The sequence below is a fragment of the Macrobrachium nipponense genome, chromosome 37, assembly GCF_015104395.2.
Source record: "Macrobrachium nipponense isolate FS-2020 chromosome 37, ASM1510439v2, whole genome shotgun sequence".
In the NCBI taxonomy this organism is placed as follows: Eukaryota; Metazoa; Arthropoda; class Malacostraca; order Decapoda; family Palaemonidae; genus Macrobrachium; species Macrobrachium nipponense.
The window spans coordinates 35,328,340-35,349,733 of NC_061097.1; the positions used below are offsets into that span (position 1 = coordinate 35,328,340).

Below are 21,394 nucleotides of genomic sequence, written 5' to 3' on the forward strand. Positions count from 1 at the left end.
CTCTCCGTTAGCAGTTGTAATTTAGCGTGCCTGAGAAAATAGTAATTATCATGGCCTCGTGTATTTTATGGAGATAATTACTGAGGGTTAGAGGAAGAGTGATAATTAGGCGAGATGCTCGTAATTGGCTTAAAGATAAAAAAAAAATTTCTCTCTCTCTCTCTCTCTCTCTCTCTCTCTCTCTCTCTCTTCTCATGTCCTTGTTCTAAATATTGAGACATCACATTTGTTAAATGGTAACTATTTTGACTTGTAACTTTTTACAAAGGAGAGAGAGAGAGAGAGAGAGAGAGAGAAGAGAGAGAGAGAGAGAGAGAGAGAGAGAGAGAGAGAGAGAAGAGAGAGAGAGAGAGAGAGAGAGAGAGAGAATTTTACGCGTGAGATGACACGTGAATATTTATGATTATGGGAAAAGAGAAAGAGGCCGATGTTAAGAACTTTCTTCTTTGGGAAAAAATTTATTCTTTTTTAGTTCCTGAGAAAGAGAGAGAGAGAGACGCGCGCGCATGGATGAAGAGGAGAAAGAGGGTGATATTTCACCAGAGAGATAGAATGATTAGTGAATTTAGAGAGAGAGAGAGAGAGAGAGAGAGAGAGAGAGAGAGAGAGAGAGAGAGAGAGAGAGAGAATGTATAAAGCAGAGAAGGTAACAGCTGTCGAAGTAACGAAAACATTAACATTCGTATATTACTACATTCGTATATTAATAGCATCGGTAGTACTATATTACTAACATTATTGTCAGCATTGGCACAAAGAGAAGATCACGAATTTCTCTATGCACCGTCACAAACACTTATACGCATTCACGAACACAAACAAACAGGAAACCTTAGTAGCACATACACAAGCACACACTTTATCTGTTTTATATACGCAGGAATTGACACGCCTCAGACTTAAATTCGTAGAAAATGAAAACTTATTAAATACGTACATTAAAATACGCTCTGTACAAAAACGTTTGATATATACATAGGATGTACACAGGAAGACAATCACTATAGACACTATACAGACACACTCACACACACATTCATATGCGCGCGTGCAAGAGCACCCGTTCCTGATGTATGGAATCCACGAACAAAGAAAGTGAATATTTATGTTGATTTCCATGTTTTGGCTTTTTATCGATAATTTCTCTCTCTCTCTCTCTCTCTCTCTCTCTCTCTCTCTCTCTCTCTCTCTCTCTCTCTGGAGTAATATTCAGATTAACATGGACGAGTGGAAATGTATGCATAATTATATAGGCTAACCGACCAATTATATATATATGATTATATACACATATACGTATATTATTATATGTATATATACGTATGTGTGTATGAGTGTATATTTCAATTTAAAATAGACCCACAATCTCTTTCGAAGCGAAAAAAATATATGATTATGTGAACGTATCTTTATAGTTCACTACTTCAGACGAAAGTGTATTTCTAAGCGTATGTACAGAGATGCTCAAATCTCATGCGACATGTCTCCAAAGGATTTCGTTCAAAATTCACTAACTGTCTTATATTTCAAAACTGTAAGAAAATGTCACGTGTAGCAAATTTCAGAAACATCTCTTTCGAAACATTTTCAAAACTTTCGTTCACACATCGCTGAAGCATTTGAGCAAAATGAAGTTATCATCAAGCATCAGTTCAAATGTTGAATAAAAAAAACGAAAAAAATTGTCATAGCATTAACAATGTTTTAAAAGCAAGCATAAAATTTACATAGTCTTATTTGACTGCTTTTACACCTCAGTGCTGACAAAAATGTAAAAATGTATATACAAAAGTAGAATGCCCCCACCGATATCAACGTGTTAGGGGAGCGTGTGTGACGGATCATTAGTGTCGGTGCAACAACAACCACCACACTGACTAGCGACAGTGAAATTATCTTGAAAACATTTACTTTATATGTGTTAGAAGAATATTATGATTTTCATACATAATTATTTGTTATAATTCTTAAATATTTCAAAAATGATGGCATACTTGCAAATGTTCGCATATGCAAGTATTCTTTTGCCAAAGCCAAGATATTGTTTCTAGGTCTAGGTGTTAGATTTCTTTACTTTACACTTAACAGTCACATCTCTGTTATACACCAAAAGCGAGGGGAAGGAATTTTAAGAAAATAATATTTTAAACCAGTTGAAAAACAAGCGTTCCATACGTCTTGATATTAATACTTATGATATTTCGATTAAAAGCCATCTTCTCCATATAATCAAAATCATCGGCTTCTTTTATTCCTCAAAGAACAGGTAATCTTTGCAAATAAAAACATTAGGAACAGATTACATTTCAGAAGACTTAGAATATTTTTTAGGCCTATAAATCATTTTGCAACATACAGCCAGCTTAAACGCAGTCTAAAACTTCAACATTCAAAGAAAAATAGTTGTAATTCATATTCTATCGTATTCCTCAAAGAACAGGTAATCTCTACAAATAAATTCATTAGTAACAGATGACATCTCAGAAGGCATAGATTATTTCTTTAGGCCTATGAAACGTTTTGTAACATACAGGCAGCTTAAAAAGAGCATAAACTTCAGCATTAAAAAAAAAACTGGTTGTAATTCGTATTCCTACTTTGAAAATGTTGTCATGACTGTTGAGCTTATTAGGTCTACTGTCATAATGCTGCAGACGTACTATACTCTGTTTTTTTCCATCTGTCCATCCGCCTGTGGTGTTTTTGTATGGTAACACTGCGTCCCGGGCTTTAGATAGTTACATTCAGCTTCCATTCAACAATAATAATAATATCCTATTTCGAATATTAACGGTGTACTTCGCATACAGTAAATTATTAAAACACTTTCCAGTTGCAAATGTACACCAAGATATCCTTTTATTTACCTAAAACTTAACATGCCGTAGCTATTTAAAGCCCGGGACGCAGTGTTACCATACAAAAACACCACAGGCGGATGGACAGATGGAAAAAAACAGAGTATAGTTATGTTGACCAATCCGAGGAGCATGTTAAGTGTGCTTTCATTGATGGCACCGCTAACCTTATCACCCCGCACTTTGAACTAAGCAACGTAAAAAAAATCACACAGATTACGAATCAATACAATGCATATAAGGGATCATTTTTATATAACCATAAGGAAAATAGGGCTAGCTGTGAATTCGCAAACTTGTCGACATGTATGACATTAAAAAAAAAAAAAAAAAAAAAGTTTAACACAATTTGGCAACGTCACGTTGAGTCTGAGAATCTGGACGATACAAAAAGAATCATGTCGCATGAGATTTGAGCCCCACTGTATTTTCGTGCGAGTGTATATATTATATACATAATTGGCCATTCATATTTATTCATACTTCATTTTCTTAGACTATCGTTCGTACTCTCTTAGAACGTAGGTGTTCTTGCAAAGAAAATTCACAAATAAAAAAACTAAATAAAATAGAAGGAAAACATGAAAAAATAAAAAAATAAATTCATAAATAAATATTAGACAAAATAAAACGAAAACATTAAAAAAATCAATTTACAAAAAAACAAAAACAACAACAAAAACCAAAGGATAAATTACAGAGGAGAAAATAACAGATAAAGACGAATAAATAAAAGAAAATAGCTGGTCTTAAGTGCATGTGTAGGGAGGAGCGTGACGTAGGTCCTGTGGGCAGGATAAGAGCAGTGTGGGTATTCAGAGGTCAAGGTCAAGGCGCTGATTGAATGGAAGGGTATGAGAGAAGGGTCATTAAAGAAATTGTATGGGGAAGGTTCGTGAAGAATACGGCGAAGTCTGTAGTGAAGGAAGTGGGTATAATGAAGGTGTATGGAATGAATATGATGAGTGCAGTGAAAGGGTTATAATGAAGGTTTATAATGGAGTATGATGAAGGGAAAGTGCAGAGAAGGAAGTGGTTATAATGAAAGTATGAAAAGAATATGATGAAGATTGCAGTGAAAGGGTTATAATGAAGGTTTGTAAGGGAATATGATGAATGGAAAGTGCAGAGAAGGAAGTGGTTATAATGAAAGTATGAAAAGAATATGATGGTGATTGCAGTGAAATAAATGATTATAATGAGGGTGCATAATGGAATATGATGAAGGGAAAGTGCAGTGAAAGAAAAGTCTATGATGAAAATGCATAATGGAATATGATGAAGGGAAACTGCGGTGAAGGAAGTGTTATAATGAAGGTGTATGAAAAAAATAGGATGAAGAAGATTGCAATGTAGGAAAGGATCATAATGATGGTTTATAATGGAATACGATGAAGGGAAACTACAGTGAAGGAAATGGTTATAATGAAGGTGCATAAGAATATGGAAAAAAGGGTTATAATGGAGTATGAAGGGAATATGGTGAAAGGTGATGGTACAATGAAGTAATGGTCATAGTGTTCAATGAGTAAGGAATGGGGGTTACAATGGTAATGAGAAAAAATTGAAAGAGTGCATACCTCCGCCCTTTCCAGTGCCTTAAAGCCCATGTTTTGATAGACCAGAACAAATTAGTTCCAAGAATCCAACAGCAATATTACTGAATAAGACAGTAGGTGTTGGGTCTTCATTGTATGCAAATCAATCATTGTTGAGCGAAGTAATTAAAAATTATGATTGATAAGTAACTGAGAATTATGATTGATAAGTTATCAAGAATTATGGATATAGGTCTACATGAATAAATTTGATAAAGATAGGCGGTTCCTTGTCAAAGTTGGTTGAAAAACGCACTGTTGTTTTAAATAATATTTTTTTATTTTAACTCTTTGACCTATACAACCAAACCCGTTAATTCATTCTCGAGAAATTAAGGCTCAGGTTGAAGTACAGATATTAGAGGTGCTAATAAAACTCATCAGTATATTTTATCATTTATAATTTTTATAATTTATAAGTATGACTATAACTATTATTATTACTAACACATCTTTGAAAACATCACAACTAGATCATCTGTATCTTCCCTCTAATTTAAAATTTAACTCTCTCTCTCTCTCTCTCTCTCTCTCTCTCTCTCTCTCTCTCTCTCTCTCTCTCTCTCCTCTCAAGCCCTTGTTCTAAATATTTAGATAATTATTGAAGTGTCTTAATTAAAAACACATTTTTATTACGCTTGTAATTCTCTCTCTCTCTCTCTCTCTCTCTCTCTCTCTCTCTCTCTCTCTCTCTCTCAAGAGAAAGCTCGGTGGCGTTGGAAGGACTTCACGGATTGTTTGCTTTTTCGAAAGCCCTTGAAAGTTCATGACACAGATTGGCTCTCTCTCTCTCTCTCTCTCTCTCTCTCTCTCTCTCTCTCTCTCTCTCTCTCAAAGGAGATTTTGTTGTTGTTTAGTTATAGATTACGAATTTTTTAGTGGGTTTTTTCCCTTGAGATTTTATCGGTACTTTCCCATTTCTCATATACTTCCAGGAGTCACATGTTGTTCTCCCTAAATACTTTTCGTGATTGTGTTGTTTCAAGACTTCATGGTTTGCTGTTTCAAATTTTTCCAGACTATCTTCATATTTTTTTCATGATTGTATAAGTAATTTTTTTAGGTCAGATTTCTTTGTTGTTCTGTAATCCAGTTTTCCCAAATTTTATTTGTTGTTTCAAGGCTAATGATTTTGTTGTTGCAAATTTGAATAACCCAGATTTTCCTAATATTTTTATATTGTGTTGTTTCCTCTGTATTATTATATTATATTATTTTTTTCTTTGTATATTGTGTTGTTTTCCATCCTAATTTTACGATACGTTGTTTTCTTCTATTTTCTGCATAATATGTTGCTTTTCTCTTCATTTTTGTTGCCTGTTTTTATCCTTTTGATTTGATTATGTTTTGCTCTTTATTGTTGTTATTATATCTTTTTTTCTCTTTGTTAACTGTAGCGCGTTGTGTTTACTCATTTCTTTTGAACGAGTGTTTTTTCCAGCTTAATTTTAACACTTGTTTTTTTTTCTAAATTAAAATTTTATTTTAATTTAATATTTTGGTGTAGAAACGGAATGTGTTTTTTCCAACTTAATCTTTTTTTCATTTGGTGTAAAGATCGAACGCTTTTTTTTTTTATTCAATTTAAATTGTTTTATTGGTGTAAAGACCGAACGCTTTTTTTTAACGTGATTTTTTTCCAACTTGAAATTTAATTTTTTATTTTATATTATTTATTTTTTTTTTTTTTGTACAATGACCGAGATGGTTCAAAGGTGCCCGAAACAAGCCCGGCCCCCCCGAAAAATTCTAGTTTATTTCTTTCGCCACTTGGTAAGAGGAAGGTTATATAATTGCTTTACACACAAACTAACATTAGATTTTGTGACTTGAAACGTATTCGAGAGATTGCAGTTCTTTTATTCAGTGAGCTAACTGAAGTTGTTTATATTATTTTTATTTAATATTTATGCAACATAATCGGTATTGGCATTATATTCTTCTTGTCAAGGGCTGAATTGTTCATAATATAAGTATTAGTAAAGTAGGAACTATTATTATTATTATTATTATTATTATTATTATTATTATTATTATATTATTATTATTATTATTATTATTATATTATTACATTAATTATAAAAGTAAATCCTCAATAATATGTCTGATCTTCTTATTTAAAATACAAAGCAGAAAGCTTTCGATGACTTGCACGGTCCTCCTTGTCAATCTGAATACAATTATTAACAGTAACCATACAATAACTTTGTTTTTTGACTAGTTTACAAATAGCCTGTTTGATGATGTAGTTGGCTCTTCACGTTATCCCCTCGTTCTCCAACGGCAAACCAGCTAATCACCTAGATCTTCGAAGTGGCGGTTCGTCTCTTGAATCGTTTGATCTGTTGTCCATAGCAGCTTGGGCGCCTGCAACAAGGGACACGGGATGTGTCCCTGTTACCTGAACGAAAGAAGATGAGGCAGCGGTAGTATCAGAGGTGGCTAGATTATTGGTGTTATTACTATGCAACCTTTCTCTGTTATAATTTCTTATGAACTGACAGCAAATTATTTCATTTAAAATAAAATCTTCTTGCGTAAAGGCTTTATTGCCTTCCATAGAGAGATCCCTGTTAATAATTGCTCGTTCAACTAACCTTCTAATACCTGTATCCTTACTATTGAAAATGACTTTTGACTCGTTCCAATTTATGCGATGATCTTCATTTAAACTATGTGAGACTACTATGAGATTCAGGGCCTCTGTAACACGGTTTTTTGGACTTTGCTCCTTGTCAAAGCATCGCATGTAGCTGAAAGTTGACATATGTATATTTTACAATAAAAAAAAAATTTTGTCAGCATTATCAATAACCTAAACCCGATAGTTTTAATTTTTATAGAGTAAAAATTATCTAGCCGACGCCATGGCCAATGATTACGAGCCAAGAGTCGAAAAACATTCATTACGTAAGCAAAGTAAACACCTTTTGACGAAATGTTGCCCCGCCCATCCACTAGACAGAAACTCATTCTCCTTGTTCCATCGGCTCTGAAACTCGAAGACTTTATGAATGGCGGAACGATACATATATATGGGTGGGGTATCTGTGCTAGCGTAGTAATACTGCTGTAGCAGTAGTGTCGCAACAGTATATGCGTAATATACATGAATTAAACGTTTAGGCCAACTGCTGGGATCCTTGAGGATCATTTAGCACTTCTTACAACTACTACTCGAGAAATGAGTTTTTATAGCCAGAAGTTAAATTTTGTAATCCAACAATGCCCATGATAGCCTTCAGTGTTATCCTGAATTATAACGAGGCCAAAGTGGGTGGAGCCTCATGAAGTTATCATTCTGACGATAATTACTGGTGAAGGTTTAAAGCCAAAATACGGTACATGCTATTTTTTTCAGTAAATAGGTAGATAGCCAATAAATAAAAATTACTTGACATTGGATATAGCAGTTATCAAATCAAGCTTGTCTACTATGTTTTTGAAAATTACCAACTATTCCCTACATCTTGTCAATCTGATTGTGACCTATAAAGTAGACTGTAATTTCTTAGGAAATTTATTTTGGGAGTTAGACTAATAATCGAAGTGTTTTTGTATTTATTAACATATTTTGTTGGTTTGTTCATTATGACAATTATCAGTGGAGAGGTTTCAAATTTCATAAAGGTGTGCTGCTTTGCTTGTATTTAAATTTGTTTGTCATTGTTGCCAGAGGTATAGCCTTCGTTACGTATAGCCAGTGCTGCCAGTCATCCATCGAGAAAGAGGGAAGAAATGCTGTTATAAGTTACGTAACGAGTGCGTTCGAAACCTTTTCTCTGAGTAAGTTGGCCCGTCTTAAAAAAAATCACTTTTACATTGTAAGTACCAAATTTATTCAACCTACGTAATGCAGAATGCAGTCAAAATTTATGTGTACATATAATGTGTATTTATATTTATGCAAATGCATAGATAAAAAGTTATTGCGAAAAACCGTGTTTACAGAGTGTGGGCCCGTCTGGCCTGGACTCGAATCTCCCAATAGTAGTGCATTGTTCTCAGCATGCAAATTATAAGCTCTTTTGTGTTCATTGATTCTGATTGGTAGTCCCCTCTCACTTTCTCCGTAATATTTCTTATCGCAATTCAGACAAGGTATTTCATAAACACCAATTTCTTTGTTAAAGCTTTGGTTGGTGTTATTATTTTGCATGAGACAGCCTTTGAGTGTATTCTTATAGTTGAAGACCAGGTTGACCTTTTCTTCACCTTTTTCATTTACTGTTTTTCTAATATTTCGTAAGTTGGGATTAAATGGTAGGGTAAGATACTTTTTTATCCTTTTTTGTATTCATATTGACTTTTTATATAGAAAATCCTTTTGGCTTTAGTGAAGGCATTATTTATGAAATTCTCTGGATAGCATAATTTTCCAAATATGTTGAAATTCGCTGTCAATATATTCAGGATCACATATTTTTAAGGCTCTTAGAATGAAATTTATCATTATATTTTGCTTTCCTTCATTATTATGAAAAGAATAGAAGTGGACATAAGCTTCAGCATTAGTCACTTATCTGTAAACACTAAATTTAAAACTAAATGTAATAGAGTCATGGTATACCAAAACATCCAGAAAGGGCAGCTTATTTTCTACTTCATATTCCGCTGTAAATTGAATGGAAGGTAGTATGCTATTGACAAATCTCAAAAACTGTTCGAAGTCTATTTGATTACCTTGGAAAATTACGAAGACATCGTCGACATATCTTACCCAAATGATTGGTTTTAGATTTGGATCACATTTGGAGAGGATTTCAATTTCTTCAAATTCCATGCACAAATTTGCAAGTATGGGGGATAAGGGTGAACCCATGGCTACGCCAAATATTTGTTTATAGCCTTCATTGTTGAATGAAAATATTGTGGATGAGACACAGACGAATGAAGTCTAAAAACTGTTCTGTAGGAATAGGGAAGTTAATATTTCCAATTTCTGACTGTTCTTTTAATTTTGTTTTAATTTTGTTAGTACAAACTCTAGAGGCACATTAGTGAATAGGGTCGTAACATCTAGGCTAATCATTTTTCCTCTTACATTACCCAGTGTCCTAAGCCTGTCTATAAAGTTACTTGAATGAAGTAAGTGAGCATTAGAAAAGGTGCCTAATAATGGGCTGAGCTGTTCGGCTAACCACATAGCCATAACAGATTGAGGCGAATTACAAGTAGCTATAATGGGACGTAGAGGGCATCCTGTTTTATGAAGTTTTGGTATACGTAAAAGTAAGGGAGACGGCCTTTTCTTTGATATTTTAATCAAAACCAACTGTTTTTGATCAGTCACCGTGAGGGTATTGGCTATTTTCCGCACGTCTCTGTTGAATTTCATTTGTAGAGAGGTTACCGACGGCAACTCTGACAATTTAGTTTAAGTATTATCATCACTTAGTAAGTCATTTGCTTTCGAATTGTATGTATTAGTATCCATAATCACCAGTGACCCACCTTTATCAGCTTTCATTATTCTGATATCTTTGTTGTCTTTTTAAATTTAAAAGGACTAGTTTTAGTGTCTTAATCGTTTAAAATACCTGTTCTGTTTACCCCAGATGATTATCTAATAAAATACCTTTTAAAAAGTTCAATTGAAAATCTTATGTCTGAATTAAAATAATCTATATTGCTAATGCCCTGTAATAATCTATTCAGATTGACAAGGAGGACCGTGCAGGTCTTCGAAAGCTTTCTGCTTTGTATTTTAAATAACAAAATCAGACTTATTATTGTGGGTTTACTTTTCCATTTTCTTTTATTAACTCATGTGATTATGAGGTTTCTTTGAATTATTATTATTATTATTATTATTATTATTATTATTTATTATTATTAGTTTATTATTATTTATTATTATTATTATTATTATGATTATTATTATTATCATTATTATTATTATTATTTATTTATATTATTATTATTTTATTATTTTTTTTTTTTTTTTTTTATTATTATTATTATTATTATCACAGTACATCCAGACTGAAACACGTCATTTACACACAGCTTCAAAAGGCAGCCCGTAATTCGGTGTATATACTACTCTTTTAGTCAATTCAGTTCTCGTGCTGAATTTAGAAAGCCACCTGTGCATCACCCGTGCAACCGCTGCCGATTGAGGACAGCAGCGGTTTTTCTGCTTTCCTTTTTGCAAAAAAGGTTCTTTCGTTGCACGGCGTTGCAAGGCGAGTGTCAGATAATGGAGAGGGAATAAAGGAATTGAGTATAAAAGTGATTTGGACGGTGATGATAAATGTGTTGATAGATTTGACGATAGATAATTTATGATGAGGGAGGATAATAGTAGTTGATATTCTCTCTCTCTCTCTCTCTCTCTCTCTCTCTCTCTCTCTCTCTCTCTCAAGTGTGTGTAATGTACGGTTCATTCTTCCTGTAAATTGGTCAGTCACCCTCATCCTTATATACTTGCGAAGATACATACATTCTCTCTCTCTCTCTCTCTTCTCTTCTCTCTCTCTATCTCTCTCTCTCTCTCTCTCTCTCTCTCTCTACTCTATATATATATATATATATATATATATATATATATATATATATATATATATATATAAGGAACCCCCGAAAAAAGAAAAAGAAAAAAATCGCGAATGAAAAAAACAAAAACTTTACTTTGGAATTATCCATCGCCTTGTCACTGAAGCTTTTCAATAATAATAATAACTGTTATCGCATCATCAATAAAAAGAAATCCGTTAAAAAAACCAGTTTGCGAAATATCCATCGCTCTATCACTGCAATTTTTCAATAATAAAAATAAAACTCCTGTCCAGTTGTCAAGGAAAATAGGATAAAATAAAAAAAAAAAAAAAAAAAAAACAAAAAAAAATAAACAAAAAAAGTCAGACGAGGTATCCATGAAATGCAAAAAAAAATAATAATAAATAAAAAAAAATTGCAAATAAAAAAACTTTTACCAAACAGTCAGACGAGGTATCCATGAAAATGCAAAAAAATAATAATAAATAAAAAAAAATTGCAAATAAAAAAACTTTTACCAAACATCAATAGCTCTATTCGTAATTTTTCAGTTATGATAAAGTTCTCATCCCTATGGTAAAAAATAAATAAATAAACAAAACAATTTTAAAAAATAACCCAATTTTGCAAGTATCCATTGCGCTGTGACTGTGTAACTCAGACCTTATCACTTAAATCCGTTGGAACAAACCGAAGAAAAGTCGGGTTATTCTTAAGTCGGCGAATTAGCTTTGAGTTACGTCCGGCATAACGTAACCCGTTTTGTTACGTCGCTAAGATATCTTCCTTGTTCTCATCATTATCCTTACGTGTGTTTTTGTCGCGTTGTCGTTTCGTGTCGTGTCCCATTATTGCATTTCGGCGTTTGTAAAGGTTTTATTTCTATTTTCTATTCTTATATTTCCATTTTCTTTGCTTATTCGGTTATTGGCTAATGTTTATTTATAAATAATAATCGCATATTCATTACACTTCAAATCACCTCTTTTATTTGTAAACTAGAACACGTGTACATTAAAATTTAAGTGTTATTTGCGATTTGTAAAAACTTAAAGTCTTGGTATTTGATCTGAGATATGTATCAATATATAATTTTTTTAATGCGTTTACCAAGTCCGTATGGCATAAGGCATGTCTATCAAATGACCAAGTCGCCAAAAATTGCTATATAAACTGTTAATATAGATAAAATCCTACCTCTTTTCTTGTATAGACTTGCATCTGTGACCTTGTTCAGTGTTAAGTTTTTTAAAATACGATAGTGTGCATTATTTTTGCAATGCTTAATGATGCATGGAGTAATGCACTTGTGTGTAACTTTCTCCCTTATTGAAATTTAATTCGGATTTGTTTATAAAATGCTTAAATGGGTTGAAAGTTCATCATCCTTGGAAGCATTTGGTATATAACTATTTTGGAAATATTTGGCAACTTCTGCCAAGGCTAGGAAGATCTTGTAACAAATCTATTTAATTTGGAGCCATTTGGTAACTAGATTGGTCTCGTATGTGTTTGTCTTGTGCTATAATCCGTTCCTTTTCTAGGATGGCCTATTTACCAAATGTTCCCAGAGACCAAGCTAGATACCAAATGCTCCAAAGTGAATAGTTTTCTTGCCAGATCTTCCTAGCATTGGCAGAGATTACCACATATTTTCAAAACAGTTATATACCAAACGCTTCCAAGCGTGATAAACTTCAAACCCATCAAAGCATTGTATAAGCAAAACTGAATTCAATTTCAAAGGGCATCAATCTAACATACAAAAACATTGCTGCATGCATCGCGAAGTATTGCAATAAACGCAAATTATTGCAATGAAAAAAAACATAAACCCTAAACAAGGTCATAGCTTACAGTACGACCTTCTAAGCCTTTCATTGAGCGAGTGTTGACCTCAGAAAAGGATGTCAAAATAAGAAAAAAATAAAAAACTTCATTCTCCTTACGAGGTCGTCATGCTCTTGCACTCTGAAGCAGAGGTCATCCTCTGTCATGCCACTGTATACCTGGTATTGTCGCCAATTCCTTTGGCTCCGCGCAGGCGCACAAAGGCAGAAGATTATTACGTCGAAATGATAAATAGGACTCAGCAGACAGTACAATAAGGTAGGATTGCGTTTCTCCTAACAATAACCCCTTGTGTTGTTCTTGCTGTTGTTGTTACGTCTCTGGTCGTTTTGTGTTGCTGTGGGATTGTTTGGTTGTGACCCAATATAGTCTTCGCTGCGGCTTTGTAGAATTAGAGAGTACACAGCAAAAAGAGTTAGTTGTTCTGTGAAAGCTTGATTGTTGAAGGATTTGATTCTGAGAAAGTCTGGTTCCACGAAAGTTTCTTTGATTTTTTTTCCTGCTTCCATCTCTCTCTCTCTCTCTCTCTCTCTCTCCTCTCTCTCTCTCTCTCTCTCATGGTTTTAGGTTAAACTATTTACTTTCTTTTTGCCTAGTTGAGTATTTAAACCTAATTATTGCTTAATGTCTTTTGGTATTTAAAGTATTAGTGCTCTTAAAAGATATATATAATATATATATATATATATATATATATATAATATATATATGTGTGTGTGTGTGTGTGTGTGTGTATGTATGTATGTATGTATGTATGTATATATATATATATATATATATATATATATATATTATATATATATATATATATGTGTGTGTGTGTGTGTGTGTGTGTGTGTATAGTATATATCTAATAAAAGGAGCCCATGAAAACGCCAAAATAAGTAAGTACTATATTTCAGAGACTGCTCTCTCTCTCTCTCTCTCTCTCTCTCTCTCTCTCTCTATGAAATATAGTACTTACATTCTATATTTTGGCGTTTTTATGGGATCCTTTTATTAGATGGAATTCTGTCGTAAGCAGAACAAACAACCCCAGTTTTTCACCAGTACATTCTAAGTATACACATATTTAACACATATTTATACATAGATACATACATACATCTATACACACATACGCATATGGGTCACCCACATATACCAACAGCACTTTTGTAAAGAAACTTGAGACTTCTCTGCAATACGTCACGTTCTGTGGCCCAGGTGTGTTTGCCTCCGCTAGACCTAATGACCGTCTCTCTTCTCTTCGTAGGTTCCTTGATGGAGGTAAGTCTACAAAAAAAAGTCCACAAATATCAGTGTCGAAGTTTCCACCTTTAAGTGAAATATGTTCTAGTTTTCTTAATCGCCTACTCTGCTTCTCTCTTACTTGATACTTCTCCTCTTTATTTCACTGTGCTCTTACATTTTGTTATTATTATTATATTATTATTAACCAAACAAAAACTTCTTTCAGTTTTCTTCTGAAGATTGAAAAATGGGCCACAGATAGGGCCTGAAAGTACTCGAGTGTGTAGTAAAACTAAATGTAAATACTTAGAAGTAGACAAGTTACAAATTGATTTTGTGCGTTTCTTTTTCAATTTATTTTATTATTATTATATATTATTATTTATTATATATTATTATTATTATTATTATTATTATTATAACATAGTATGAGTTGTCTTTTGTTATACAGATGAAAATATATATATATATTTTTTTTTTGGTTATTAATAAATTCTTTGTATTCGTGGTTACGTAGTTGAACAGTGAACACGCTGCTTGTTTCTGTGGTATAAGTTCCGTTAGAAGGCGTCACTAAACTTCCTGATTCCTCCTCTGTGCGCTGGTTCGAATCCACGAGAGGACGAAATTGTCATCAACTAAAAAAATTCCCCTTCGGTTAACATACATGAAAATATATCAATTCCGAGGTAGAGCGAACTGGATATTAAAGGAAATTTGTGTGGCTTAATGCATGTGTATGAATCCTGGTGATGTGATAAAAATACACAATGTATATATATATATATATATATATATATTATATATATATATATACATACATATATGTATATATACATACATATATGTATTTGTGTGTGTGTATGTGTGTGTTGGAAGTTCTTCAGGCCAACCCATTTACAATCTTCTCCTGAAGACGTATTACCGTCTCAGTTAAATGCACCAGCGATGCGTATCGTAAACAACACATGCTAGAAGATGATTCCGTTTTTAGAAGCTGCACCTCTTGATTTCTATTCATTTTTTTATTCTTTACTTATATATTAGATTTTATTTACCTTATTGATATACGGATATCAGTTTTCATTTACTTTATTGATATACGGATATCAACGAAAACTGTATGTCAAGTTATTTAAAGTCGACAAGCTCAAATATTTTAATTTCATTGATTTATTTATTAATTTATCAGTATGAAAAACGTAGGTAAAACAACACCGTACTTTTGGAAATACGTCAAAATATTTTCATTCCTTCTTATTTAATAATTGTAAGTAGTTGAAATATTTCAAATAACGTTGTGCTTAGGGAAAACCGTAGCAATACTTTAAATACATTTACTTGTTTATAAATAGTAAAAAATATCATAGCTTTGAAGGAAGAGGTTGGAAAGAAAATATTTGTATACTTTTACTTACATAATTATTTATTTACATTTATTTATATTTATGAATTTATTTATATATTTATTTACGTGCTTACTCTTCATGCCGTGGGCGAAATTCAAACTACGTTGTTGTTTTTGTTTGGGGGGGAGGGGGGCCGGGTTAGGAAAACCCTATGGAAAAGCCTAAAAATGTCTTTAAAAAAATGTATTTCTCGTTTAGTTAAAGACACAGGAATTGTAGAATAGGAGATTTATGATTTATTTATTTGAATGAAAATGTAAAAAAAAAATAATAATGTACATGTTAAATAGTAGAGAACAATTCTTTCTCATAAAATATAGCGTATTTATTTTAATTTTTGTTGGTGAAACAACGTGGTATTTGGCTAGATTTTAACACGCACCTCGAGTAAGCTGGAGGTCGGATCACGCCTTGTATTTTGAGCTTATCGGTTCTACTCATACTTTACTGATTCTTTAAATGATGATGAACTTACCAAAACTAGTTTGCAATCCTGGATGTTACTCCGTTATACTGAACTAACTTTCATGTGACCAAAAAAAAAAAAAATTTAACGTTTTATAACTTTTATTTATTACCATTTTCCTCAGAGATCTTAGTTAGCTCATAAGTTTGTTAGATATTGAATGATTTTTTTGGGGGGTGGGGTGGGGGAGAGGCCCAGGGGGGAATTTTTCTTTTGGCTCAGAATTGAACAGGTTTTTTTTCTATTTGGGAATAATTAGTGCATTGGGTTTCGATGGAGGTGTATGTTTTTCTTCATGAAGTGCAAGATTCTTATTAATTATATATATAGATATATAGATATATATATACATATATGTATATATATATATATATATATATATATATATACAATATATAATATATATATATGACAACCGCTAAATATATTTATATATATATAAGTATAAAAATGTCCATTAAAACACTGGTTTAAAGCTTTATAAAACATATATATTTTGTATGTGTGTGTATATAAATGGGCATGTGCATTGATTAAAGAAATTCTCTCTCCTCTCTCTCTCTCTCTCTCTCTCTATATATATATATATATATATATATATATATATATATATATATATATATATATATATATATTCACCTCGTACACTCAGTATCTTAAGGTTAAATTATGCTTGGTTCTTAAATGTCTACGGACTTACACTGGCCTATCATATAATTGCATGTAATTCTTCATAATTTTGCAAGCGATTATTATTTATTACTTTGTCTGTAGTACAAATTTTCTACCTATAACAAATGAGAAGAATAATGTGAAGGTACAGTATAAGCCATATCATTGCCTTGGGCCATATCACTACATTATCTGAGATCATTATAAATAAATTGGCGTGTGTTTTAATAAGAAGACTGAGTGATTTACCATTGATGGAATGACATTCGTGTGGTATGCCATAACGTTCGAATCTAATCCATTTGTTGTTGCTGAAGCTGAATAAATATGACGTATAGAGTAAAAAACAAGATTTTTTATCTTTCACTGATGAAAATTGACTGCTATGAAATGACATGACGTGAGTGAGTTAGCTTTTGAAGTCGAAAAAAAAACACGTGAAATGTGTACAAGGCATTTGTATCCGGTACGCCATTAGAAATCAAACGCGTCACACGTTACCTGCATTATTTCATTCGCGCACGTAATGGCCGTAACGTTGCTAACAATTGATGCTCCTGTAATATACAAGGTACTCTAACGAAAACAACAACTCTACGACAGCCTTCAGTCGCCGAGCGAGGGTCGAGATCTAACCGGTACTCAATTAATGGCAATGAGATGTTTACCGGGTGCCATTTAGTTGGTTTATGATGATTGCTGTAGGTACGCTGGCTCTTGTGATGGTGTGAGCGTATCCGCCTTCCAACTGCGGGTGTAAGGACGAACTGAACGCGCCCTTGATAACCGAGGTGACCTGGGCGTCGTGGAGGTATATTTAAATGGGATTCCCCTCGTCGTACAAGTGTGATTACAGGTGGGGAAAACAGTGCGGGAATCAGTTACCGACCAGGTGAGTTTGTACGTATATTCAGGTGAGATCTCGAGACATTCAGGTGAGAGGACTCGAGACTTACAGGTGAAAGGACTCGAGACGTACAATTGAGAGGATTCGAGGCGTACAGGTGAGAGATCTCAAGACGTACAGGTGAGAGGACTCGAGACTTACAGGAGAAAGGACTCGAGACTTCCAGGTGAGAGGATTCGAGGCGTACAGGTGAGAGATCTCTAGACATACATGTGAGGACTTGACGTGCAGGTGAGATCTCGTGATATAGTTGAAGTTTCGAGTCGTACAGGTGAGGCCTCGACGTACAGGAGAGATCTCGAGACGTACAGGTGATAATACAGTCCCTCAAATCAATAGAACCGACCAGGTAGATAAATGATAGGAGACGACTGACTGGTGCTTTCAAATTGGGCCGGACTTGCCTCGATCTGAGGTACAGTTATGACCTGATGAATAAAGAAGAAGAAGAAGAAGAAGAAAGGAGCAGTCATAAACATTCCTAGTTCTCCCGGGAGGCTGAAGTATGGCCGCTTGATCGACTCTGAACCCACAAATCTCGAAGATTGCGTCAGAGATCAGCCTTCTCATCTGTTCGTAATGATACGGTTCGAAGCCAATGTTTCTGCAGGTGTTGTTTGCAGGTGTTATTTAGGTGTCAGCTGAAGCCTTTTATAATCGTCACTGTTTATTTCTCTGTTGTAGAACGTAGGATGATCATCCTCCTTTCTCAGGGCCTAGTCTAAGATGTCCAAAAAAAGTTGCTAACATTGCAGTACCAACATTTCAACATTTTCAGGGTCAAGTCTACGACATCCAAAAAAAAAAAATTGCCAACATTGCAGTACCAACATTACAACATTCTCAGGGTCAAGTCTACGACATCCAAAAAAAAAAAAAATAATTGCCAACATTGAAATACCAACATTTCAACATTCTCAGGGTCAAGTCTACGACATCCAAAAAAAAATTGCCAACATTGAAGTACCAACATTTCAACATTCTCAGGGTCAGGCCTAAGACATCCAAAAAATTGACAACATTTAAATACTTTATGAGCGATTCCCAAATTAAACAAATACTCGTGGTAGCATGATGAATGTCTACAAAGAGCTTTCGGGAATTTAGGAATCTGTTCTGTTTTCTCTTTCAACGTGGGAAAAGCAAATCTTCCGGGTATTTGGGAATCTGTCCTATTTTCCTTTTCAAAGTGGAAAATTCGAGAATTCGGGAATCTGTCCTATTTTCCTTTTCAAAATAGGAAGTGCCGATCTTTAGCGAATTCGGAAATCTGTCCTATTTTCCTTTTCAAAGTGAAAAAGTCTCGCTGGAATTCAGGAATCTGTTCTATTTTCACTTTCAAAATGGAAAAGCAAATTTCGGGAATTCCGGAATCTGTCCTATTTTCCCTTTCAAAGAATGAAAAGCAGATCTTTCGGGAATTCGGGAATCTTAAATTCCCATTTTCGAAGGAGAAAACAGAGAGCTGTTGATTTGTTTCTCCAATTCCCACATTCGTCAAGATCATCCTTCGCTTCTTGGTGACTGAATTCCCATCAGAATTCTAACACAGAAAATTATTATCTTTAACAGAAGCCGAGAACTTTTACACCAAAATTGAAGGAAGGTTCGTGAGAATACTCAGGAAATGGATGTAAATGAAGGGAGAACAAAGGTAACGTCTGACTTAGAGATAGCAGGGTTGGGTGATCTTTGTCCACCATGAGGAAGTTAGTAGTGCTTCTCGTGGCATTCTTGTTTTGTGTAATAATATTCATCTTTAGCGACATAACTTATTCTGTGAAAGTCATACTAATAGTGTGTGTAATAATATTCATCTTTAACAGCATAATCACTTGATTATATGTCTGTGGGAATTTATTGTATTAATGACAGTAAATATTCCAGCCAGAATCGTATTGCATTACAAATTAATACTTATAAGAATTAATGATTGTATATTTGGATCACTAAATCGTAAAATTAAGACGTACTTATCAACAGGTTCTTTGAGATATCAAAAAAACAAAAAAATTCTAAAAATATTCTATCGTATAAGTAATTCTGCTTATGATGTATTTATGGATGTAACTTTGAATTTTAATTATACAATATATATATATATATATATATATATATATATATATATATATATATATATATATATATATATATATATGCAGGATGTGTGTCTGTGTCTGGCTGTCTGTGTCTGCAGACAAATGCAAATTAGAAGACACGAATCCGCTTGCTTTAACAATGCAAAAAAATAAATAAATAAATAAAATTGTAATAGTCACCCTTAACCTGTTCTATGGGAAACAAGGCTATTATATAATATAATATATAGCCCCTCACCAGCTGACTCCTCTCGAATGTCGGTCAGATCATGTATGGGAAGGAGGGGGGAGAGGAAGAGGGAGAGGGAGAGGGAGAGGGGAAGGGGGTGTAGGGAGGTCGTTGGAACGTTGTAGGTCACGATTAAGGAGGGGGTAGGGGGAGGGAGAGATCCTTAATTGCTTGGTTGAGGGTGTGATCATCTTTCCCTATTTTCTTCTTTCTCATTTCTTCTTCTTCCTCTTCTTCTTCTTCTTCTTCTTCTTCTCTTATTTCCTCCTCCCAGTCATCATCATCTCTCTTCTCGCTGTTACTCCTTCCATTATTTTTTTTTCTTATTTTTTCACACTTTCTCTCCTCTTTTTTATTATCTGTTTCTGTTCCTCCTGTCTTCTTTTCTCATTTTTACTCTCGTTCTTTTCTCTCCTTCTCTGGTTCATTTTTCTTTCACTGTCAATTTTTTCTTTTATCCTTTATTCTTTTCCAACTGATTTAATTTCCTCTTTCGCTAATTTTCTGTTTTTTTTCTTCTTTATTCTCCTTTTAATCTGCCTCTTCTTCTTCTTCTTCTTCTTCTTCTTGAACCCTGATTCCTTATCTTTCTTCTTCTTCCTCCTCCTTCTCCTCCTCTTCTTCGTCTTCTTCTTCTTCTTCTCATTCCCTTCAGCTTTAGCTTGAACCCTGATTCCACCTCCTCCTCCTCCTCCTCCTCCTCCTCCTCCTCCTCCTCCTCCTCCTCCTCTTCTTCTTCTTCTTCTTCTTCTTCTTCTTCTTCTTCTTCTTCTTCCCATTCCTGTCTGCTTTAGCTTGAACTCTGATTCCTCCTCCTCCTCCTCCTCCTCTTCTTCTTCTTCTTCTTCTTCTTCTTCTTCTTCTTCTTCCCTTCTGTTTGAGCTCGAACCCTAATTCCTCCTCCTCCTCCTCCTCTTCTTCTTCTTTTTCCTTCCCCTCCTCTTCTTCTTCTTCTTCTTCTGCTTTAGCTTGAATCCTGATTCCTACTCCTCTTCCTCTTCTTCTTCTTCTTCTTCTTCTCCTTTTTCTTCTTCTTCTTCTTCTGCTTCTTCCTCTTTTTCTTCTTCTATTTCTTCTTCTGCTTCTTCTTCTTTTTCTTCTTCTTCCCATTCCCTTCTGTTTGAGCTCGAACCATAATTCCTCCTCCTCCTCCTCCTCCTCCTCCTCCTCTTCTTCTTCTTCTTCTTCTTCTTCTTCTTCTTCTTCTTCTTCTTCTTCTTCTTCTTCTTCTTCTTCTATATACGTAATGGAAGACCGGGCGAAGGGCCGGCGGCTGTCAGTCATGAAGGGAGATCCGCCTTCAAGATTTTCTCTCAGAATCGTAATTCCTTTCTTTCGGTCTTCTTATTCATTTTGTTGTTGTTGTTGTTTTTGTTATCAGTTTTCCCACGATTATTGTTGTTATTGTTTCTGTTGTTGTTGTTGTTGTTTTTGTAATGTTGTGGTGTCTGTCTTAAACCTATTTCCTTATGTCTCTCCTGGTTTATGTTTTCGTCCTGGTTTCAGTTTTTCTTTTTATATATATATTTAATATTTATATATAATATGATTATTTATATTTATTATAATTA

General features: G+C 33.9%; 1 protein-coding gene across 1 annotated transcript in view; it reads right to left on the reverse strand.

The window, feature by feature from the left end:
- The window catches only part of LOC135209345 (histone-lysine N-methyltransferase, H3 lysine-79 specific-like), a 29,607-nt gene extending 8,500 nt beyond the window's left edge, over nt 1-21,107 (reverse strand). The window contains exons 1-4 of the mRNA XM_064242044.1: nt 20,492-21,107; nt 17,872-18,018; nt 17,545-17,695; nt 13,089-13,189 (exon numbers count right to left, since the gene is read on the reverse strand). Of these exons, the coding sequence (XP_064098114.1) occupies nt 13,089-13,189; nt 17,545-17,695; nt 17,872-18,018; nt 20,492-21,107 (1,015 nt within the window). The remainder of the gene's footprint in view (nt 1-13,088; nt 13,190-17,544; nt 17,696-17,871; nt 18,019-20,491) is intronic.
- Nucleotides 21,108-21,394: the final 287 nt, after the last annotated feature.